Here is a 19,698-nt window from a genome sequence, read left to right as displayed (position 1 = left end):
CAGCCCTTCCATTCCGTGTTTCTATGCTAATTCTTACTCTAATGGACAGCTGTATGCAGTAGTAGTAGCGCATGCGCAGTAGGTGACAACACACGGCTGAAGATTCAAAGTTTTTTGTTCGGTAAGTAAACCCACTGTTTATCCTTTTTTCTGCGTGATTTGCACTGACTTTTTTTTCTCATTCATTCGCCTTAAATTAATGAAAATTAATTATAAATGTTTGGTCGTGGTGTGTCTGAGATGCGCGTTGTAGCTTGTTAGCTGACTGGTGTTTGATCTGCAACACAATGGGAGCCGCGCGGCGTGGCGGCGGCTAGCTCTCCGTTAGCACGAAGCTAACAACAATACAGCCCGTTTGGCGCTCTTCTCTTCTCTTCGAGCAAACAGTTTGAATTTAAAGGGAAGGAAGGCGGGCATCTTTAACATTTAAATACGACGTAAAATACCCAAATGCAAACCGAGCAGATCAACTATAATGCATTATGATATATGTTAATTCAACGACTCTCCGTGATGCAAAACACCCTGACATGTTTAAAATCAGTCCTCAAAACACTCTGGCTGTTGACCTCTGATTCTGTCGGTTTTATCTTTTTGTTCAGTTTTTGTTTTGCCATAGTTTAGTCTCTTCTACCCATGTAACGCGTCCTTGGTCATCTGGAAAAGCGCTATATTCTAAAATAGATGTATTATTATTAAACGTTATCTTTGAGTTTTCTTGACTTCAGAAAGAAGCAGCCCCCCCCCCCTCCTCCTCTGTTTGGGATGATTCTCCTTTCTCCCCCACTAACTACACACTGACTGTCAACAATGATGCACTGGCGGGTTACTATGTTACTTCGCCAGCTCACTTATTAATAATAACACACTTTGCCTTCATTAGAAGAGCAAATGCATTACTGTTACGGTAGACGTTATTATTGTTGAGGAACACCGTTTTCACTGTAGCGGTAACGGGAGGTTTTAAATGTCCACGATTCGTAGTGAGTTGTTGTTGTCAGATCGTGTTCGTCGATCAACGTCACATTTATGCATCTATTCCCCCATTTGTTGCACAACATAAGTGCAATGTTATTATGGTAAAATGTAGCTTATGATTAATTGAAAATGGGGGATCCTGATGTAAACGAGACGAAAGTCTTTCTCTGGTCTGCATCCCCTTAACAATTGTGTGTATTGAGCTGTACTGTATTGTACCCCATTCTGCAATCTGTTAATAACCAGCTAGGCATAGTAGTCTAGTCTTCCATGCATGGGAGTTCCTTTCGATGACGAGTTAAATTGTTGTTATATCTAAAAAATAAAAAAAATAAGTTCATTTTATAAATACGAACTGCACTTGGTTCAATGGAAGGGGTGTGATCATTTCCCTTAGAATATATTTTGGAAGTGATTAATATATATTTTTTAATCGAACATTTCTATTCTTGTGTTGTGTATCTGTGGCAGCAGCAGTAGTAGTAGTGGGGAGGCACCGCCCCTTCTGCGTGCAGCGCCAACGTTTCAGGGGGAAGATCTTTTGTCAATCTGTATCTCCCCCCCCCCCCTCTCTCATTCAGGTTTTTCAACGGTGAACAACAAACACACAGAATGTTTGGTTTTCACAAGTCCAAGATCTACAGAAGTAATGAGGGCTGCTGCATCTGTAAGACCAAGTCCTCCAGCTCTCGCTTCACAGACAGCAGCCGGTATGAAGAGACGTTCAGGCTGTGTTTTGGGTGAGCTCACTACACTTACTACATCGTTCCCATTGCATTTGTATGAAGTTGTGACTTGCACTCAGGCTGTGTGTTGGGGGGGGGGGGGAGCTTGGACATATAAATTGTCCATGTGTGTTTTATCGCCTGTTTTTAATTAAAACTTTTTTTTTTATATAAATGTAAAGGTTGTCAGAAGATCGCGTGGGAGACATCTGCAACGCCTGCGTGCTGCTCGTGAAGAGGTGGAAAAAGCTCCCAAATGGCTCCAAGAAGAACTGGAACCATGTAAGAACCTGGAAGAGCTTTTAGTGGTTGATTATATTTATTATAATTATAATCCAGTGTCTAATTGTAAATATTCCAATAGTTGTTAAATTATATAAATAAAAAATAATGATATTCACAATATATATATATATATATATTTTTTTTAATGATTAATTATATAAAAATAAAACGTATGCGAATATCATTATGTACTTTCAAGTTCAAGTTTCTTTATTAGTTGTCATACATATCGAATTGTACTTGTGTGAGTTTTGCCCATCCCTGAAATCCAGTTGTTTCCGTGGCGACAGGTTGTGGACGCCAGGGCCGGGCCGGGCTTCAAGCTCACCAAACCCAAGAAGATGAAGAGCGGCGACAGCAAGAGGAAAAGCAAACTGAAGAAGCTGCATAAGTTCAAGAGACAAAGTAAGTCCACTTATCCTTTTCACTTCAATGATGATGACGAATATATGCTTCAGTAACTTGAAAATGTTTGACCTCACTCCAATGCGATGGAGCTGAATGGCATTGGGTTTGTGGCAATCATGGCGCCAAGAAAATTTAAAAACTCAATGGCAACATCTGAAATCATTGTTTTGATCACTGATTTCAAAAGCCAAGTCTTGTTCACTATTGATATATTAGTGATACAATTACTTTTTATTTTATTTTAAAGAATTTTTATAGTCATATCATTATTTATACATTAATGTGACATCACTGCAGCATAAATATTCAGTTTCTCCTTGGAATTTTTTATATATTATATAACATGATTGTGCATTACAGCGTTGAGGTTATACATGTTATAAGGACACCAGGTGAGCCAAAAATAGTGGGAAATGACTTTGACAACCAGGAAATGCCCAAGAGATTACAACAAGATGATGGTAGCAAGGCAGTGTTATTTAAGTTCACATGTGATGTCTTCACAATGATCACTTTGGCAGGACAGTACACGTCTTTCGTTCTCGGAGTCGGTCTCTGGGAGGCAATCCTATTAATGTCTCATTGCTACCCTCTAGTGGTCAGAAATTGATTATTGCAGCTTTAACATCTGATGAAGGCAGGCTGGTGTCCTATTTGAGCAGAGTGTAATGTTATTGTTTTGTCTGTCCAAGCAGACTCTGATGCCCACAGCAGCACCTCCAGTATGTCTCCGTCCCGGTCTCCCAGCTACAGCAACCAATCCGATGACTGCTCAGACATCGAGTCCAAACAGAGACGCCATACTCCCTCAGCCTTCTCCTTCCTCGACCGCTCCTACTGGAAAAGGTACGTCACTGCTCTCCATGCATTTGGTGTTGCAAGAACACATCTTTAGGAACACACAGATGAGTACTTTTCCCCCACTGCAGATGCCAATTTTGAATCCTACATTTTGTCAATCAACACAAAGAGTTGATTTATTTGACTGTGCAGTCGGTGTTGCAGATGGAATCCACCTTTCCCAAATTTTCAAACATGCTTCTTTGTACCAAGAAAGTCTCTTTGCTTTGCTTTCTGACATGACACATGGCTCTTGGCAGATTATAGTATTGGGGTGATGCTCTGTGACAGACAGTTTTAGCTTGCTATCTCATACCAGTCACGTCAGTGCAACCTTACTGGATTAGATAGACAAATGTATTGTCATTATACAACAGGTGATTAAACTGGGTATAAAATATATAAATTAGTACTACAGTACAGAGTATATAATCAGATGTATGTACAGAGTTGTATTATTAATATGTACAGTGATACAGGTATATAGACACTGGTAGTAAGTCATACTGGTCAGCAGTGTAACTAGTAAGAGTAGGTAAGGGATATGTACAGGTAAAGATATAGTATCTACAGATATGTAAAAAGGATTATATGCAGGTGTGTACAGACGGATTCAAATGAAGTGAAAGACCATCCGGGCTTAGTCAGGTGCTGAAAATAGTCAACATGCCCAAAGAGCTGTACACATTGTTCCACAGTCTAATCTGTGCTTTGATTAAAAATATGCCAAAAATTTACTAAAATGTATAATTTAACATATATTTTCTCTCTCTCTCTTTGCAGGCAGAAGGTGTGTTGTGGGATCGTCTACAAGGGACGGTTTGGCGAGGTGATAATTGACCCTCGTCTTTTCAAACCCTGCTGCAGCTCCAAGAAACAGAAGACGCTGGTGCCTGCGCACCTTCCTGACGCACTCCCATCTCCACTCCCAGTGCCCACGCACCTTCCAGACGAACTCCCATCTCCACTCCCAGTGCCCACGCACCTTCCAGACGCACTCCCATCTCCACTCCCAGTGCCCACGCACCTTCCAGACGCACTCCCATCTCCACTCCCACTGGAGCTCAAGCAGACCTGGTGATTTTTCTTGTTTGTGAATGTTTTGTGTTTTTTTATTTTAATTTGTTTACACTTCCCCAAGGGTTACCATGACACCCACACTGTTGTCTCCAGTGGCAGACTTCTTGGACCCATCTCCCCCTTGTTAGACCAGTGTATTTAGATGGTTTAGAGAATTAAATTTTGTAATTTTTCCGACTTACTGTTCCTTTTTGATATGGGTATTTTTAAAGATTTTTGTGTAGAATTTCATTTATTTTTTATTTTATTTTTTGCATAAAATGAGACGTTTTTCTACGGGCAATAGTTACTATTTATAGGCTAAGGAGGCTTGTCTGTGGCCTTGAGATGCTTTCCTGTCTTATGCATTCTTTGCTATTTTTGGAATCTTTTGTATTAACTGACCAGCATTTTGTAAATATTGTTACCCTTTTTCCCGTACATATCAAGACTGTTATATTTTTCCTAATTTTGTCAAAATTGGGTAATTGTGTGTGTGTGCTTATGAAAGGCGACACCAGCTATCTCTTAATACCAGCTCATTGTGTTTGATGACTGGCTAATTTACATGTTGCTGCATTTGTAATGGGAGGCCTGGTGGTTTCCTTACAACCAAGCATGATGCGGTTTAATGACCACGGGGGGCATTAGTGCATCTATCCTGTATGAATTGCCTTTTTTCCCCATGGGCTTCTAAACGTGTGTGTATATATGCATGCATAGTGAGTCTCTTTCTCTCTCTCTTCTCTCACCTTGTCTGGAATTAGCACGGGACAGAAGATTACTGTAAAGATGTGAACACACTATTTTGATTGGGTCAGCAGGATGTTTATGCACAATGGTAATGCTAGAGTTGGACCTTGCATGCAGTGTTTTTTTTCCTTTGCCTCCGAAATCACACAAACCGCTATTTATTTGTCCCTTGTACAGCCGCGAATGGAATGAAAGTGCATGACATAAAAGCGACGTTTCTTAAAACGCCTTTGTAAATAACACGGTCCATCAGAACGGTTTTTAAATGACAGAATTGGCAAACCACTACTAGTATACAGAATAATGTTACTGTTCGGTTATAGCGTTCTTAAAAATGTGTAAGAACGGCATGGTGAATTTCATTCTTGGCACAAAACCTGCCAACTTGTCATCGATTTTGTATAGACTGGTTTCAAAGTGACAACGATGACTTACAAAAGAGGACCCAGGTTTCTTTCCTGTGGCGATATTTGCTTGTGCAATAGTCCACAGGAAATACACTTGGGTCCAAACGGTTCCCTAGCAACAGAACTCCAGTGGAACTGTATACTGGCATCACACCCACCTCTTTGATGTTAAGACATGTTCACCCCGGCCATAAGCGTGTGTGTGAGTGAGTGAGTGAGAAAAGTAAACGGCAGGGAAGGGCTGAAGCTTTGCTAAACTGTCAATATGTGTGTTTATTAAAAACACTTCCTCTTCACGCTGGTGCTGTTGGAGAACGTTCCTGAAGGCTCAGGAGCCAGAGTGGTAGAATTAACACACGCTGGTGCTGTTTGGAGAACGTTCCTGAAGGCTCAGGAGCCAGAGTGGTAGAATTAACACATGACCAATGTCCTGCGTCATTAACACCTCGCCTCGTTGGTATTGTTACTGACAAGAGTGAGTGTCTCCAGTGTTCTGTTTCTCACCAGAAGCAATTCAAAGCAGCTATGACTATGTAAATATTTTGAATGTGAATGGGCTTTTATCTGCCTCAGCCGTTAAGACCCTGATTAAACCAAATTGGTCTCCTAAGCATCCATTTTGCTCGGCAATAATTTTAACATTTTCCGACGTCAATTCATTTTACCTGGATATATTGCTAGTATTGTATATTCTATTAAATGCTCAGATTGCACAGTTTAGCCAGTGATGCATAATGTCTTGTTGATACTGTGGTAAGGAGAATAGGTTTATATTCCTCATCATTTTGACCCAATTTGAGTGTGATGGTTTGGGAGGAAATGCTCTCTTACCATGTGTGATCTAAACTCTCTGCGGCAGGGTTTGTTGAACGGTGAAAATGTTTCTATATTCTCAGTTAATTATTATTATTATTGTTTTATTTGTAAGAATCGCTGCTTCCGTTTTTTTAGATGGAAATTAAGCTTGTTTTTGTCCATAAGAAAATGCCATATTAATGTTTTGTAAGGTACATTTAGGGATATAAGATATGCCTTAATTAACTGTCCTTTTCATTATGAATTGCAATCTTATGTAATTTATATTTATTTATTACAAAGCCTTTTGTAAAACTGAAACTGTAAAGAATGGCCGCTAGATCCTTTAAATTCATTTTTAATTTTGTGCACTTCCTTTTTGAATTTTTGTAGTTTTTGTATCATGCTATTTTGTATACTGTATACCACAACCATGAAATAAAAACACCTGAGATGCCATGAACATGTGATCTTTATTTCGACCGTTAGATGGCGCACAAGAGCCACGTGTTAAAAGAGTAGAATGGAGTCGGTGAGACATAATGGCAAGTAATGAGGCGATAAATCTACCGAGACATCGCTTCTATTCTCGGGAGAAAACAATACACGGGACTTGTTACAAATAGAATGATGGTACTTTGTTAATCCCGAGGGAAATTTAGCACCACAGATCGCTCACAATAAACTAGTCGAAAATAAGAATACACAGTCTAAGATATACATTCTAAAATATGTATTATACATTCTAAAATATCCACATAAATATACAGTTTAGAGTTGTCCGTAGTGATCAGAATAGCGCGGTGCGCTCCTCCCGCTGCGCGCGTCTCCAGCTGAACACGGTCTAAACAACAGAGGAGGCGCATTTCAAAGGACAAAGACGCTACTGAAGTCTGGAACACTGCAGTGTGAAATAGCCTACAATAATTTATGATGGCCACGACTATTTGAAGTTTTTTTTAAGGCATTCAAAGTTCTCTGTTTTTTTTATAAACGCCACTATAGTAAGGGAAATTAGGTGCGATCGGCATTTTAGTTTGTTTGTTGTAGAAGTTATTAACTTTTCTTTGGGGACTAAATGACTAACTGAAATATTGACACTAGTAGTATCATCGTCCTTTCTCTTTACCCCCCCCTCAGAGTCATAACATAATTGAACTTGGAATATCCGTGAAGTTGAGTGCGCTCTCTCTCCCTTTCACGTGCACACTCACGCGCACACACACACACACTCTCTCTCTCTTTCTCCCAAACCCCTCGTGAACAGATTGACAGGCTAGAATGAAAGTGAGGCGGCCACTCGCTCGGGAGCCCAGAGCTGCAGACAGACGAGACGCGCTGTTCTGAGGAGCCTCTAGACTCGGACCTGTGATTCTGTATCCACCATCATGGGAGCTGTTTACACTGCGAGGAGGGACGTGTGTTTGTTTCTGCTCTGGTTATTAATAATCATAAATAGTCGCCAAAGCGCAGCAGCGCGTCCAGAGAATCGAGGTAGGATCCATTTCTCTCCAGCAGCTCCGGAGTTGTTCTTTACGCACCGCTTTATTATAGGCGCTTTATTATAGGGTCGCGTTCCTCTTGTTGTGTTTTAGTTTCTAAATACATACATGATGGTGTTTATTTATTTAGTGGGCGAATGTTTCTCATGACCAGTGGCGAGGCTTGAATCTTGTTGTTCGGAAAAACAATGCATTTGATTTATTGGTCGTTCACAGTAGTTTTCTGTGAACTTTTTTTTGGAACGCTCTACTTTTATAACAAAACAAACGCGGTTGGTTGAATCGTCTAGTCGGTTCTAGTTATATAGCCACAATACGATGTTAATAAAGTAGTGATATGACAAAGAGCACAGTTTATATGTTATATATATATATATATATATATATATATATATATATATATATATATATATATATATATATATATATATATATATATATATATATATATAAAAAATAGGTATTTATTATTATTTGAGTGAAGACTGAATTTGAAAATGCCATGACGCTAAGGATGAATTCCATCATTTGTTTGTCTCGTGTATTTCTATAGATCCGTGCGCAGAGGAAAGTGATGGCTGTCACATTGATGCTATTTGTCAAAATGCCCAAGGCTCGTACAAGTGCACGTGTAAAGCGGGCTTTAAGGGAGATGGCAGTCACTGTGAAGGTAATGATCTCCTCTGTGTTGAGCTCTCTCTCGTCTCTTCATCATCTCAAAAAGACAAGACAAGGTGTCTTTGATCACACATAATGCCTTATATTTCACTGAATGTATGGTCGCATATAGGCCATTGTTCATTTGAACACTGTTTACCCGAGACAGACTGTTTTATCTTAATGCTAAAAAAGAAGTCATCTGTCTCTTGACTTGTGTCCCGTTTCTTTAGACATTGATGAATGCGACCTCGAGTACAATGGCGGCTGTGTACACGAATGTAACAACATACCAGGCAATTATCGGTGCACTTGCCATGATGGATTCAATTTAGCACACGACGGCCATAATTGTCTAGGTAAGAGGAGTTTTAATTACAAGGTCGGAAAACACGTTTAATAATGAAAGTGGACAACTTGGATTGACAGTCAACTCTTCTGAGTTAGGGTGAAAAGTTCATGTTTTCAATTGTTCTGATCAATTGGATATGTCAAAACACGTTTCTGAGATTGCTTCCCTGCTCTGATCTACTCTACTGTGCTCTCTTCTCTGGCCAACTCTCATCTACTCTATTTTGCTTTCTGCTCCACTCTACCTTATACTCTACTCTGCTCTACTCTATTCCGCTTTCTGCTCTACTCTACACTTCTATTCTGCTCTGCTCTACATATTCTCATCTCTTTTCTACTCTGCACTCCACTCCAGCTGCTCTACTGCACTCCGCTCTACTTGTATCTATTCTGCTCTCAACTCTGCTTTGCTCTTCTACTCTACTCTAAACTGCTGTACTTTCATCTCCTCCAATCTATTCTTCTCTGCTCTATTCTGCTCTGCTCTTTGTTACTCTTCTCTGCTCTATTCTACTCTGTACTACCCTACTCTTCGTTACTCTACTCTGCTCTATTCTACTCTGTTATGTGCTCTTCATTACTCTTCTCTGGTCTGTTCTACTCTGCTCTATTCTACTCTGTTATGTGCTCTTCATTACTCTTCTCTGGTCTGTTCTACTCTGCTCTATTCTACTCTGTTATGTGCTCTTCATTACTCTTCTCTGGTCTGTTCTACTCTGCTCTATTCTACTCTGTTATGTGCTCTTCATTACTCTTCTCTGGTCTGTTCTACTCTGCTCTATTCTACTCTGTTATGTGCTCTTCATTACTCTTCTCTGGTTTGTTCTACTCTGCTCTATTCTTCTCTGCTCTATTCTACTCTGCTCTATTCTCTGCTCTACTCGACTCTGCTCCACTCGACTCTACTATACTATACTCTGCTGCTCTATTCTACTCTGCTCCACTCCACTCTACTATACTCTCCTCTATTCTACTCTAAACCACTCTCCTCGGCTCTGCTCTATTCTCCTCTGCTCTCCTCTGCTGCTACTGTAGGTACAGTATAGGCGTTATGAATTCTTGTCTCTGCAGAGTTGTTGACTCCTAAAGTAAACGCTACGTTACACGACCGCCGTTAGTCAAGGCCACGCGTCTCCCTCTCTCCTCAGACGTGGACGAGTGTGTCTTCAACAACGGAGGCTGCCAGCACACGTGTGTCGACGCCATGGGCAGCTACGAGTGCCGCTGCAAGGAGGGCTTCTTCCTCAGCGACAACCAGCACACGTGCATCCACCGCTCTGTGGGTGAGTGAGTGCCGTCTCTTTTAGCGCGTACCGCCATGTACAGTGTGACCACGGTCAGGTCCGTCTGTCTACCCCCCCCCCCCCCCCCCCTTTGATGAAAAGTTAAAAAAAATCTAAGAGTAGTCTACTGACACACTAATGCAGATTTTTTTTTATTAACGTCTAAGACATTTTATATTAAAAATAGAAACGCACAGCCAATAAATGTGAAGTTATCTTTGAACCTCTGTTGTCAAGCCTCATCAATATCCCCCCCCCCTTTCCCCACTAATGGAACTGGTGTCACTGTGAGCGTTTCCAGGGTTAGCGGCTAACGGATAACGTTAGTTCGCTTAGCTTAGTTAGCGCCTCTCTGGGTGTGTGTGCGTGCATGTATGTATGTATGCATGTGGGCAAGTGTGTGTGACTTTTCTGTGTTTGAGAGGGAAAGAGGAAACCACTGCGCTAAAGTAAGTCTCATCTCAGCCGCGGCGGCTTAGAAACTGACGTGAGGGTTTGTGCAAAACATCACAATGTCCACGCTACGTTTTTAAAATCATTAATGAACTGTACCCGATATTTATTTATATCATATCGCCCACCGCTAGGCTAGATGACTCACCCACGCTGCTGGCCAATGGAGACCGACGTTCAATAGTACATGCACCATAGACATTCATGTTATGAGGGGGCGTGCTGCCTGTGGCAAGATGGCCGCCGGTGAACTACGCTGGAGACTCCGCCTTGCCCCATCTAGTCATATATATCTATGGTTCCAAGTACCTCCTATACAGTTGAAGGACACATGATTTTGAGAAATTAAATTAAATGAGTGTTTAGACGGTGCCTCACCGTGCCTGTTGGAGTCTTTCCAGTGACGCGTGCACGTGTATATGCATGTGCACATGTGTATTTGTGTGTGACTGTGTGCACGGTATGGGCAGGGTAATAGTAGAAACGAAGAGATAAATATAGGCAATAAAATTGTATCTGAATACAAAAATATGAGAACAAAATAAACGGTGTAAACAATACGATTAACTCTGAATATAAAAATATGTGAAAGTAAATTGTGTAAACAAAGGTGCAGATGAGGGTCAGTTATATTATACCTTACAATAAATATAGGCAATAAAGAATTTGAATCTGAATATATACTATGAGTGAGAGTAAAAGTAAACGGTATACACAAGGTGCAGTATAGACAAGGTACCCTAATTATGTATTACGCCGTATGTCAAGGACACAAAGATAATTATGTAGCTAATTCTCAAATGTTCACATACAACATAGAGATTGACAGCACAATGAGGGATGACAGCTCTTAAGCCCCCTCTCTGCGGCTTTATGAGGAGCGGGCGGGTCCTAAAGAGGGCCCACGCTGTGGGAACGGCAGCTATGAGTTCCTAGGGGACAAAACAAGTTAATAACTGCAGCACTGGGGTCTTTGTGGTGCGTGTCATGGATGAGGATAAAGCTCAGATGTATCTGTAGCTTTTCAGCCGCAAGTCGTTTTTCCCCTCTTCACAAAATGGAATTGAATGCGTGGGCTTTCCACCCCTTTGAGGTTTCCCCGCTACAAACTCTGCTCTATTCTACTCTGCTCTATTCTTCTCTGCTCTGTTCTACTTTGCTCTATTCTACTCTGCTCTATTCTACTCTGCTCTATTCTTCTCTGCTCTGTTCTTCTCTGCTCTATTCTACTCTGCTCTATTCTTCTCTGCTCTGTTCTACTCTGCTCTATTCTACTCTGGTCGGTTCTACTCTGCTCTATTCTACTCTGCTCTATTCTTCTCTGCTCTATTCTTCTCTGCTCTATTCTACTCTGCTCTATTCTACTCTGCTCTATTCTTCTCTGCTCTATTCTACTCTGCTCTATTCTTCTCTGCTCTATTCTTCTCTGCTCTATTCTACTCTGGTCGGTTCTACTCTGCTCTATTCTTCTCTGCTCTATTCTACTCTGCTCTATTCTTCTCTGCTCTATTCTACTCTGCTCTATTCTTCTCTGCTCTATTCTACTCTGCTCTATTCTTCTCTGCTCTATTCTACTCTGCTCTATTCTTCTCTGCTCTGTTCTACTCTGGTCGGTTCTACTCTTCTCTATTCTACTCTGGTCTGTTCTAAACTGCTCTGCTACTCTGGTCTGCTCTACTCTAAACTGCTCTGCTATACACTACTCTATTCTACTCTGCTCTTATCTACTCTGCTCTACTCGACTACTATACTATACTCTGCTCTACTCTGCTCTATTCTACTCTAAACCACTCTTATCTACTCTGTTCTATTCTACTATACTCTGCTCTCCTCTCCTCTGCTGCTAGGTATAGGCTACCAACCCTGGATGTGTCCATGGAGTGATTTACCATGCACACATGATATACCGCATATATACATTTATATATTTATTTATATATACCTAGGGCTGTCTTAAATACTTCGAAGCTTCGAAGCTTTGTTCGATGGGCATGGGATTCGAATATGAAAATAAAATTCGATTAAAAAAAAATATATATATTTTTTTTGTTGTTGTGCAAAATCAACTCTGCCTCTCTTTGTTAACTACAACAAGCAATGCTGTTTGTTATTTAAGATGAGGTCGGACTCGGCACTGACAGATTTGTGTTCATTGTGCTGCTTTTATAATGCCTCAAATGACGGCTTACAATATTTCATGAAAGCAAGGTGTTTTGTTTGTCTAAGATTTAAAAAGGTTTAAACGTTACAGCACTGACTAAGTTCTTTTTTAATCCTCTTTTTCTCCGCCTGATTTTTCTATTTTTCTCCCCATCCCAATTTAGTTGTTATGCCAATTTCCCCCCTCCCCTACCTGGTTGTTGTGCGCATGTTCCTCCTACTGGTCGGTACAAGGGAACCCTGAAGTCCACCACATAAATACATACTTACTTACACATGCTTCCTCCGACACATGTGGAGACAGCCAGTGGCTCTTTTTTCACCTGGCAGCGAGGACTCTCATCGGTGAAGCGTAACGCGTGGGAGGTCACGCTGCCTTCACCATTTCCTGCCTTTCGCTGAGCAGGCGCCCAGACCTGACCTGTAGGCGTCGCTGTCCACAACGCCAGATTACCACCCACGACTTCCCTTCCCCTAACCCAGCCAAACGAGTTAGTATGCCGACCGGCCCAAGCCGCAGGGCAATGCTGACTCCGGGAGTCGAGACCGCAGCCTCTTGCATTGGTGACAAGCGCAATCTCCGCCTACATCACTGACTAAGTTGAACAAAGTGCTGTACAAGTCCCACAACTTAAAAAAAATATATATATATATATATTTATAATTTATTTTCTTTTTTATCTCGAAGGTTCGAATTAAAATCGAATCTCGGCCCCGAAGCTTCGAATTCCAAAAAAAATTCGAAGGTCAGCCCTATATATACCACATGTATATATATCTATATATATATCCATATTGGTTCAAGTTTCAAGTTTTGTTTTATTTGTCACCGTGAAATGATTGGTTCTGTATGAGCCTCCTGAGGTTGTGCTTCATACATAATACCTTAATATGCTGCTCAAAAAAAGCGGAGGTTAGGTTGCTTCTGAGTGGGGGGAGTCACTCTGTGAGCCAAATGCAGCAGACTTCTGTAGTTAAAAAAAATTCAAGGGGTAGAAAAAGTATGCATTTGTCATAGCAGAAGGCCTAATTAGTTTGAGATACCATAATCTAGAAAACATTTTGATGAGTGAGACTGATTATAGTTATACTAGAACTAGGTTATGTCAATCACTAAAGATCCTCACTGCGATTAGTTAGTTATCATAACCATCTGCAATCGCAGTGAGGATCTTTATTGATTAACGTTAGCTAGCTAGCACATTTTGCATAGAATAAACTCGGCTAACGTTAGCTTATATAGCTAGCGAACTATAATTCTAGTTAAAGCTAGCTAACGTTAATCAATAAAGATCCTCACTGCGATTGCCGATGGTTGTGATAACTAATGTTTTTTCTCCTCTTTTTCTCCAATTTTCTATTTTTCTCCCATCCCAATTTTCATATCGCCCAATTCAACCCTCCCCTGTCTTCGAACGTTGTTTCTTGCCTCCCACAAGCCGGCTGCAATGTGGACTAAGTCATACATAGCACAAGTCCCCTCCGATACTCGAGGTAACAGCCGTCGCATCTTTTCACCTGCGCGGCTCGATCTTTCAGCGTCTGGGCTTTGGAGGGGCCCCGCCCCCGTCGCTTCTTGATTCTACTGCGCAGGCGCACCAACCGACCTGTAGGAGTCGCTGTCCACAACGCCCGATCCCCACCCTTCAGTTTCCCTCCCCGTAATACGGCCAATGTGTATTACTGTGGACGACCAGCTAAACTGAAAGCAATGTGGAGAGCGGGGCTCGAACAGGAGGCATCCTGTTCGAGCTCAGTCTCCAGCATTCGTTGCGAGCGCCTTGCCCACTGCGCCACGTAGCCGCCCGGTTGTGATAACTAATGTTACGTGCTACAGTAGCTCCTATCAGTACTGTAGTCATGCCATTGATGCCAACATTCGCTGGACGAGCTATGCTAGCTCTCGTGACTAGTTTGTTGTTCTTCATTCCAGAAGGTTGCTTCCGGTAAACTAGCGCAACGTCACCACTGACAGCAGCGCTGTGCTCCAATAGGAAGGCATTCGCATGCAAAAAAAAAAAAAACATTTTTTTTCCAAACACAGTATAGTATCATTTCGAACACTCTAGTACCGCGGTACTATACTAATACCGGTATACCGTGCAACCCTACTGTACATATTAATACTACAACTCTGTACATACATCTGATTAGCACTATTACTCAGTAGTACATTGTATATTACTATTACACTTTACTGTTACATTTGCACTCTGGTTGGATGCCAAACTTATTCAACTTATTTTCACTGTACTGTAATTGTGCCGTATGATGACAATACATTTGTATTAGGGATGCTCGATATTGGCTTTTTTACCGATACCGATATTCCGATATTGTCCAACTCTTAATTTCGATACCGATACCGATACCGATATCAACCGATACCGATATATGCAGGGTTTCCCCCCAAAAAAACGGAATAATTTCAGGTAATTAATAATTTCACTGGATGCATTCAAAAGGCTTTCTAAATGTAAGCATTATCTGTGCAAAATATGATAAGTAAAAATTAACATTACATATCTCTTGTTGTTGAATTAAACCAACATGCATACTTTTGATAATAAATAAAATAAGAATTGGTTCTTACTTGCTTGCCTGGGTAAATAAAGGTTAAATAAATGTAAAAAAAAAAAAAAAAATGTTTTTTTTTTTTTTTTTTTTTTTCGATACCGATATTTTCCGATATCACATTTTACTGCCGATATCGGCCGATAATATCGGTCGGCCGATAATATCGGACATCCCTAATTTGTATCTAATCTAATAAGAAACGTAGATATGTGGCTGAAAGGATGAGTGCATGGTCAATGACTCCGTGGACAAATCCTGTTTGGTTGTTGTTAGTCACATATCTCTGCACATTGTACAACAAGACCTTTTCTTATTTTGCGATCAGAAGCGACCGCATTATTGAGTCTGAAGGGTAGAATGGTTTTAGAATTTGGCATAGAAGCCCCTTTAAAGGAGAGAAGCTCTGCGGTTGAACGAACCACACATTCTAGACAATAAGACAATAAGATGCATGAGAATATTATGTGGTCTGCAAAGTAGGAGAAATACTTAAACTTTTTCTAAGCTCACGCTAACTCTGCATTCGTTACACTGTTTCCGCCTCAGTAGCTTTTCAGATCTGTCTCAGTTATTCTCTCTTGTGGACCGGGGACTTCTTTCTCTCGACCAGTGGGATTCATCTTTCCTTCCCCTCCCATCTGGATTCTCTCTCTCTCTCTCTCTCTCTCTCTCTCTCTCTCTCTCTCTCTCTCTCTCTCTCTCTCTCTCTCTCTCTCTCTCTCTCTCTCTCTCTCTCTCTCTCTCTCTGTCTCTGTCTCTCTGTCTCTGTCTCTCTCGCTCTCTCTCTCTCTCTCTCTTACTAAAGCCTGAATATTCTTTAGTCCACGTAGGGCTGCTGCTTTGGTGGGTCTCTTGCACCTGCGCATCACCAGCGCTGTCTTGAGGACCGACACGATGGGATCTCAACGTGTCCTCAATGCATTTCGTATTGCATTGCGTATTTAAAGCTGTGCATGTGTGCGATCGGATCAATAAAGACACATTTTCTTGCGCTAAACATGATTGAACAGGGGCCATTGTTTGCTGATTCAGCTCTCGCTACAGGGATTCCACACCGGTATCACATACAGTAGAAACTGAAACTAGGGATGTTCGATATCGTCTTTTTTACCGATAAACCGATATTGTCCAACTCTTCATTTCCGATACCGATATCAACCGATACCAATATATGCAGGGATATAAAATTTCTTAAAAGGAATGCACCATTTCTACCCGACCCAATAACCAATTTTACTTTTAAAATGTGAAGAATCAATGGAAATAGTAGCCTAGGTGTTTTGAATGTATGTCAGTCGTAAGGGCAAATCTCTGGACCTTTGAGCAGGTCAAACTAACCTCTGGGTACTGAGAGCCTCTGTATACAGGCAGTATTACTCTGCTCTACTATACTCTGCTCTACTATACTCTACTATACTCTGCTCTACTATAAATCAAATCAAATTTATTTATAGGGCCCGACAACACACGTTAATGTCCCCATGGGCCGTACAGGTCTTCTTTAAACAAGTCAAGAAGAAAACATAACAAGTCAAGAACAGAACAAGAACACCATAAGGTCCAAACATTTTTAGATGAATGCAAATAAATGAAAGAATGCAAGCACTCCCAGACATACCCCACGCGAAGGTAAGGAAAAACTCACTAAAACCTAACAATAGGGAAAAAAGCTCCACAGGCAGTGTGGAGGAGAGAAACCTTAGAAGGGCCATTCAAGGGGGGATCTCCCTTCTTAGATGTTGGTGATAGTAGTGTTGCAGACGGACAGTTGGTAAGCATGCACTCATGTCTCTGCTCTACTCTGTTATACTCTACTCTGCTCTACTCTACTAAACTCTGCTCTACTCTGTTATACTCTGCTCTACTCTACTAAACTCTGCTCTACTGTACTATACTCTGCTCTACTGTACTATACTCTGCTCTACTATACTCTGCTCTACTATGCTCTGCTCTACTATACTCTGCTCTACTATACTCTTCTCTACTATACTCTACTATACTCTGCTCTACTATACTATACTCTATTCTACTATACTCTACTCTGCTCTACTATACTCTGCTCTACTATACTCTGTTATACTCTACTATACTCTGCTCTACTATACTCTGCTCTACTATACTCTGCTCTATACTATACTCTGCTCTACTATACTCTACTCTGCTCTACTATACTCTGATCTACTCTGCTCTACTATACTCTACTATACTCTGCTCTACTATACTCTGCTCTACTATACTCTGCTCTATACTCTACTATACTCTGCTCTACTATACTCTGCTGTACTATACTCTGCTCTACTATACTCTGCTCTACTATACTCTGCTATACTATACTCTGCTATACTATACTCTGCTCTACTATACTCTGCTCTGCGCTACTATAATCTGCTCTACTATACTCTGCTCTACTATACTCTGCTCTACTATATACTCTGCTCTACTATACTCTGCTCTACTATACTCTGCTCTACTATACTCTGCTCTACTGTACTATACTCTGCTCTACTATACTCTACTATACTCTGCTCTACTATACTCTGCTCTATACTCTACTATACTCTGCTCTACTATACTCTGCTCTACTATACTATGCTCTACTATACTCTGCTCTACTATACTTTGCTCTACTATACTCTGCTCTACTATACTCTGATCTACTATACTCTGCTCTACTATACTCTACTATACTATACTCTGCTCTACTATACTCTGCTCTACTGTACTATACTCTGCTCTACTATACTCTGCTCTACTCTACTATACTCTGCTCTACTGTACTATACTCTGCTCTACTCTACTATACTCTGCTCTACTATACTCTGCTCTACTGTACTATACTCTGCTATACTATACTCTGCTCTACTGTACTCTGCTCTACTATACTCTGCTCTACTGTACTCTGATCTACTATACTCTACTATACTGTACTATATTATACTGTACTATACTCTGCTCTACTATACTCTGCTCTGCTCTACTGTACTATACTCTGCTCTACTGTACTATACTCTGCTCTACTGTACTATACTCTGCTCTACTCTACTATACTCTGATCTACTGTACTATACTCTGCTCTACTCTGCTCTACTGTACTCTACTATACTCTGCTCTACTGTACTATACTCTGCTCTACTCTACTATACTCTGCTCTACTCTGCTCTACTATACTCTGCTCTACTCTGCTATACTCTGCTCTACTATACTCTGCTCTACTATACTCTACTCTACTATACTCTGCTCTACTATACTCTGTTCTACTATACTCTGCTCTACTCTGCTCTACTATACTCTGCTCTACTATACTCTGTTCTACTATACTCTGCTCTACTATACTCTACTGTACTATACTCTGCTCTACTGTACTATACTCTGCTCTACTCTACTCTGCTCTACTATACTCTGCTCTACTATACTCTGCTCTACTATACTCTGCTCTACTATACTCTACTCTGCTCTACTATAATCTGCTCTACTATACTCTGTTCTACTATACTCTGCTCTACTATACTCTGCTCTACTATACTCTGCTCTACTGTACTATGCTCTACTCTGATCTACTATACTCTGCTCTACTATACTCTGCTCTACTCTGCTCTACTATACTCTGCTCTACTCTGCTCTACTATACTCTGCTCTACTATACTCTGCTCTACTATACTCTGCTCTACTATACTCTGCTCTACTGTACTATACTCTGCTCTACTATACTCTGCTCTACTATACTCTGCTCTACTCTACTATACTCTTCTCTACTATCCTCTGCTCTACTATACTCTGCACTACTATACTCTGCTCTACTATACTCTGCTCTACTGTACTATACTCTGCTCTACTATACTCTGCTCTACTGTACTATACTCTGCTCTACTATACTCTACTATACTCTGCTCTACTCTGCTCTACTATACTCTGCTCTACTCTGCTCTACTATACTCTGCTTTACTATACTCTGCTCTACTATACTCTGCTCTACTATACTCTGCTCTACTGTACTCTGCTCTACTATACTCTGCTCTACTATACTCTGTTCTACTATACTCTGCTCTACTATACTCTGCTCTACTATACTCTGCTCTACTGTACTATACTCTGCTCTACTATACTCTGCTCTACTATACTCTACTATACTCTGCTCTACTATACTCTACTATACTCTGCTCTACTGTACTATACTCTGCTCTACTATACTCTGCTCTACTATACTCTACTATACTCTACTCTACTATACTCTGCTCTACTCTACTATACTCTGCTCTACTCTGCTCTACTATACTCTACTATACTCTGCTCTACTATACTCTGCTCTACTCTACTATACTCTGCTCTACTATACTCTGCTCTACTCTGCTCTACTATACTCTGCTCTACTATACTCTGTTCTACTATACTCTACTATACTCTGCTCTACTATACTCTGCTCTACTATACTCTGCTCTACTATACTCTGCTCTATACTCTGCTCTAC

General features: G+C 40.8%; 2 protein-coding genes across 5 annotated transcripts in view; both read left to right on the top strand.

Moving 5' to 3' along the window:
• The first annotated feature begins 73 nt into the window (after window positions 1-73).
• Window positions 74-6,697, top strand: sinhcafl (SIN3-HDAC complex associated factor, like). 2 transcript variants are annotated; one of them, XM_084309188.1, is made up of 6 exons: window positions 74-121; window positions 1,560-1,718; window positions 1,886-1,985; window positions 2,279-2,393; window positions 3,092-3,242; window positions 4,020-6,697. In XM_084309188.1, exons 2-6 carry the CDS (start codon window positions 1,591-1,593, stop codon window positions 4,315-4,317), a joined length of 792 nt encoding a protein of 263 aa, XP_084165314.1. In that variant the 5' UTR covers window positions 74-121; window positions 1,560-1,590; the 3' UTR covers window positions 4,318-6,697. The 2 variants fall into 2 exon arrangements, with proteins under 2 accessions (XP_084165314.1, XP_084165313.1); XM_084309187.1 differs by having other exon boundaries at window positions 3,089-3,242.
• Window positions 6,698-7,615: 918 nt separating this feature from the next.
• scube2 (signal peptide, CUB domain, EGF-like 2) overlaps window positions 7,616-19,698 on the top strand; it is an 86,937-nt gene continuing 74,854 nt past the window's right edge. For all 3 annotated transcript variants that reach the window (XM_084309186.1, XM_084309185.1, XM_084309184.1), the window contains exons 1-4: window positions 7,616-7,744; window positions 8,306-8,422; window positions 8,643-8,768; window positions 9,909-10,043. In XM_084309186.1, the coding sequence (XP_084165312.1) occupies window positions 7,639-7,744; window positions 8,306-8,422; window positions 8,643-8,768; window positions 9,909-10,043 (484 nt within the window). In that variant the 5' untranslated portion in view covers window positions 7,616-7,638. The remainder of the gene's footprint in view (window positions 7,745-8,305; window positions 8,423-8,642; window positions 8,769-9,908; window positions 10,044-19,698) is intronic.

Source organism: Notolepis coatsorum (genome assembly GCF_963971535.1).
Source record: "Notolepis coatsorum genome assembly, chromosome: 2".
NCBI classification, from domain to species: Eukaryota; Metazoa; Chordata; class Actinopteri; order Aulopiformes; family Paralepididae; genus Notolepis; species Notolepis coatsorum.
Note: the sequence above shows the minus strand (reverse complement) of the source record. Positions and strands in the feature narration are given on the sequence as shown.

Excerpts from the sequence above, each read along its gene's own strand:
- sinhcafl (XM_084309187.1), top strand. The coding sequence starts at position 1,591 with ATGTTTGGTTTTCACAAGTCCAAGATCTACAGAAGTAATGAGGGCTGC. Across the intron at positions 1,986-2,278 it reads CCAAGAAGAACTGGAACCAT|GTTGTGGACGCCAGGGCCGG; the intron begins GTAAGAACCTGG and ends CCGTGGCGACAG. Across the intron at positions 3,243-4,019 it reads GACCGCTCCTACTGGAAAAG|GCAGAAGGTGTGTTGTGGGA; the intron begins GTACGTCACTGC and ends CTCTCTTTGCAG.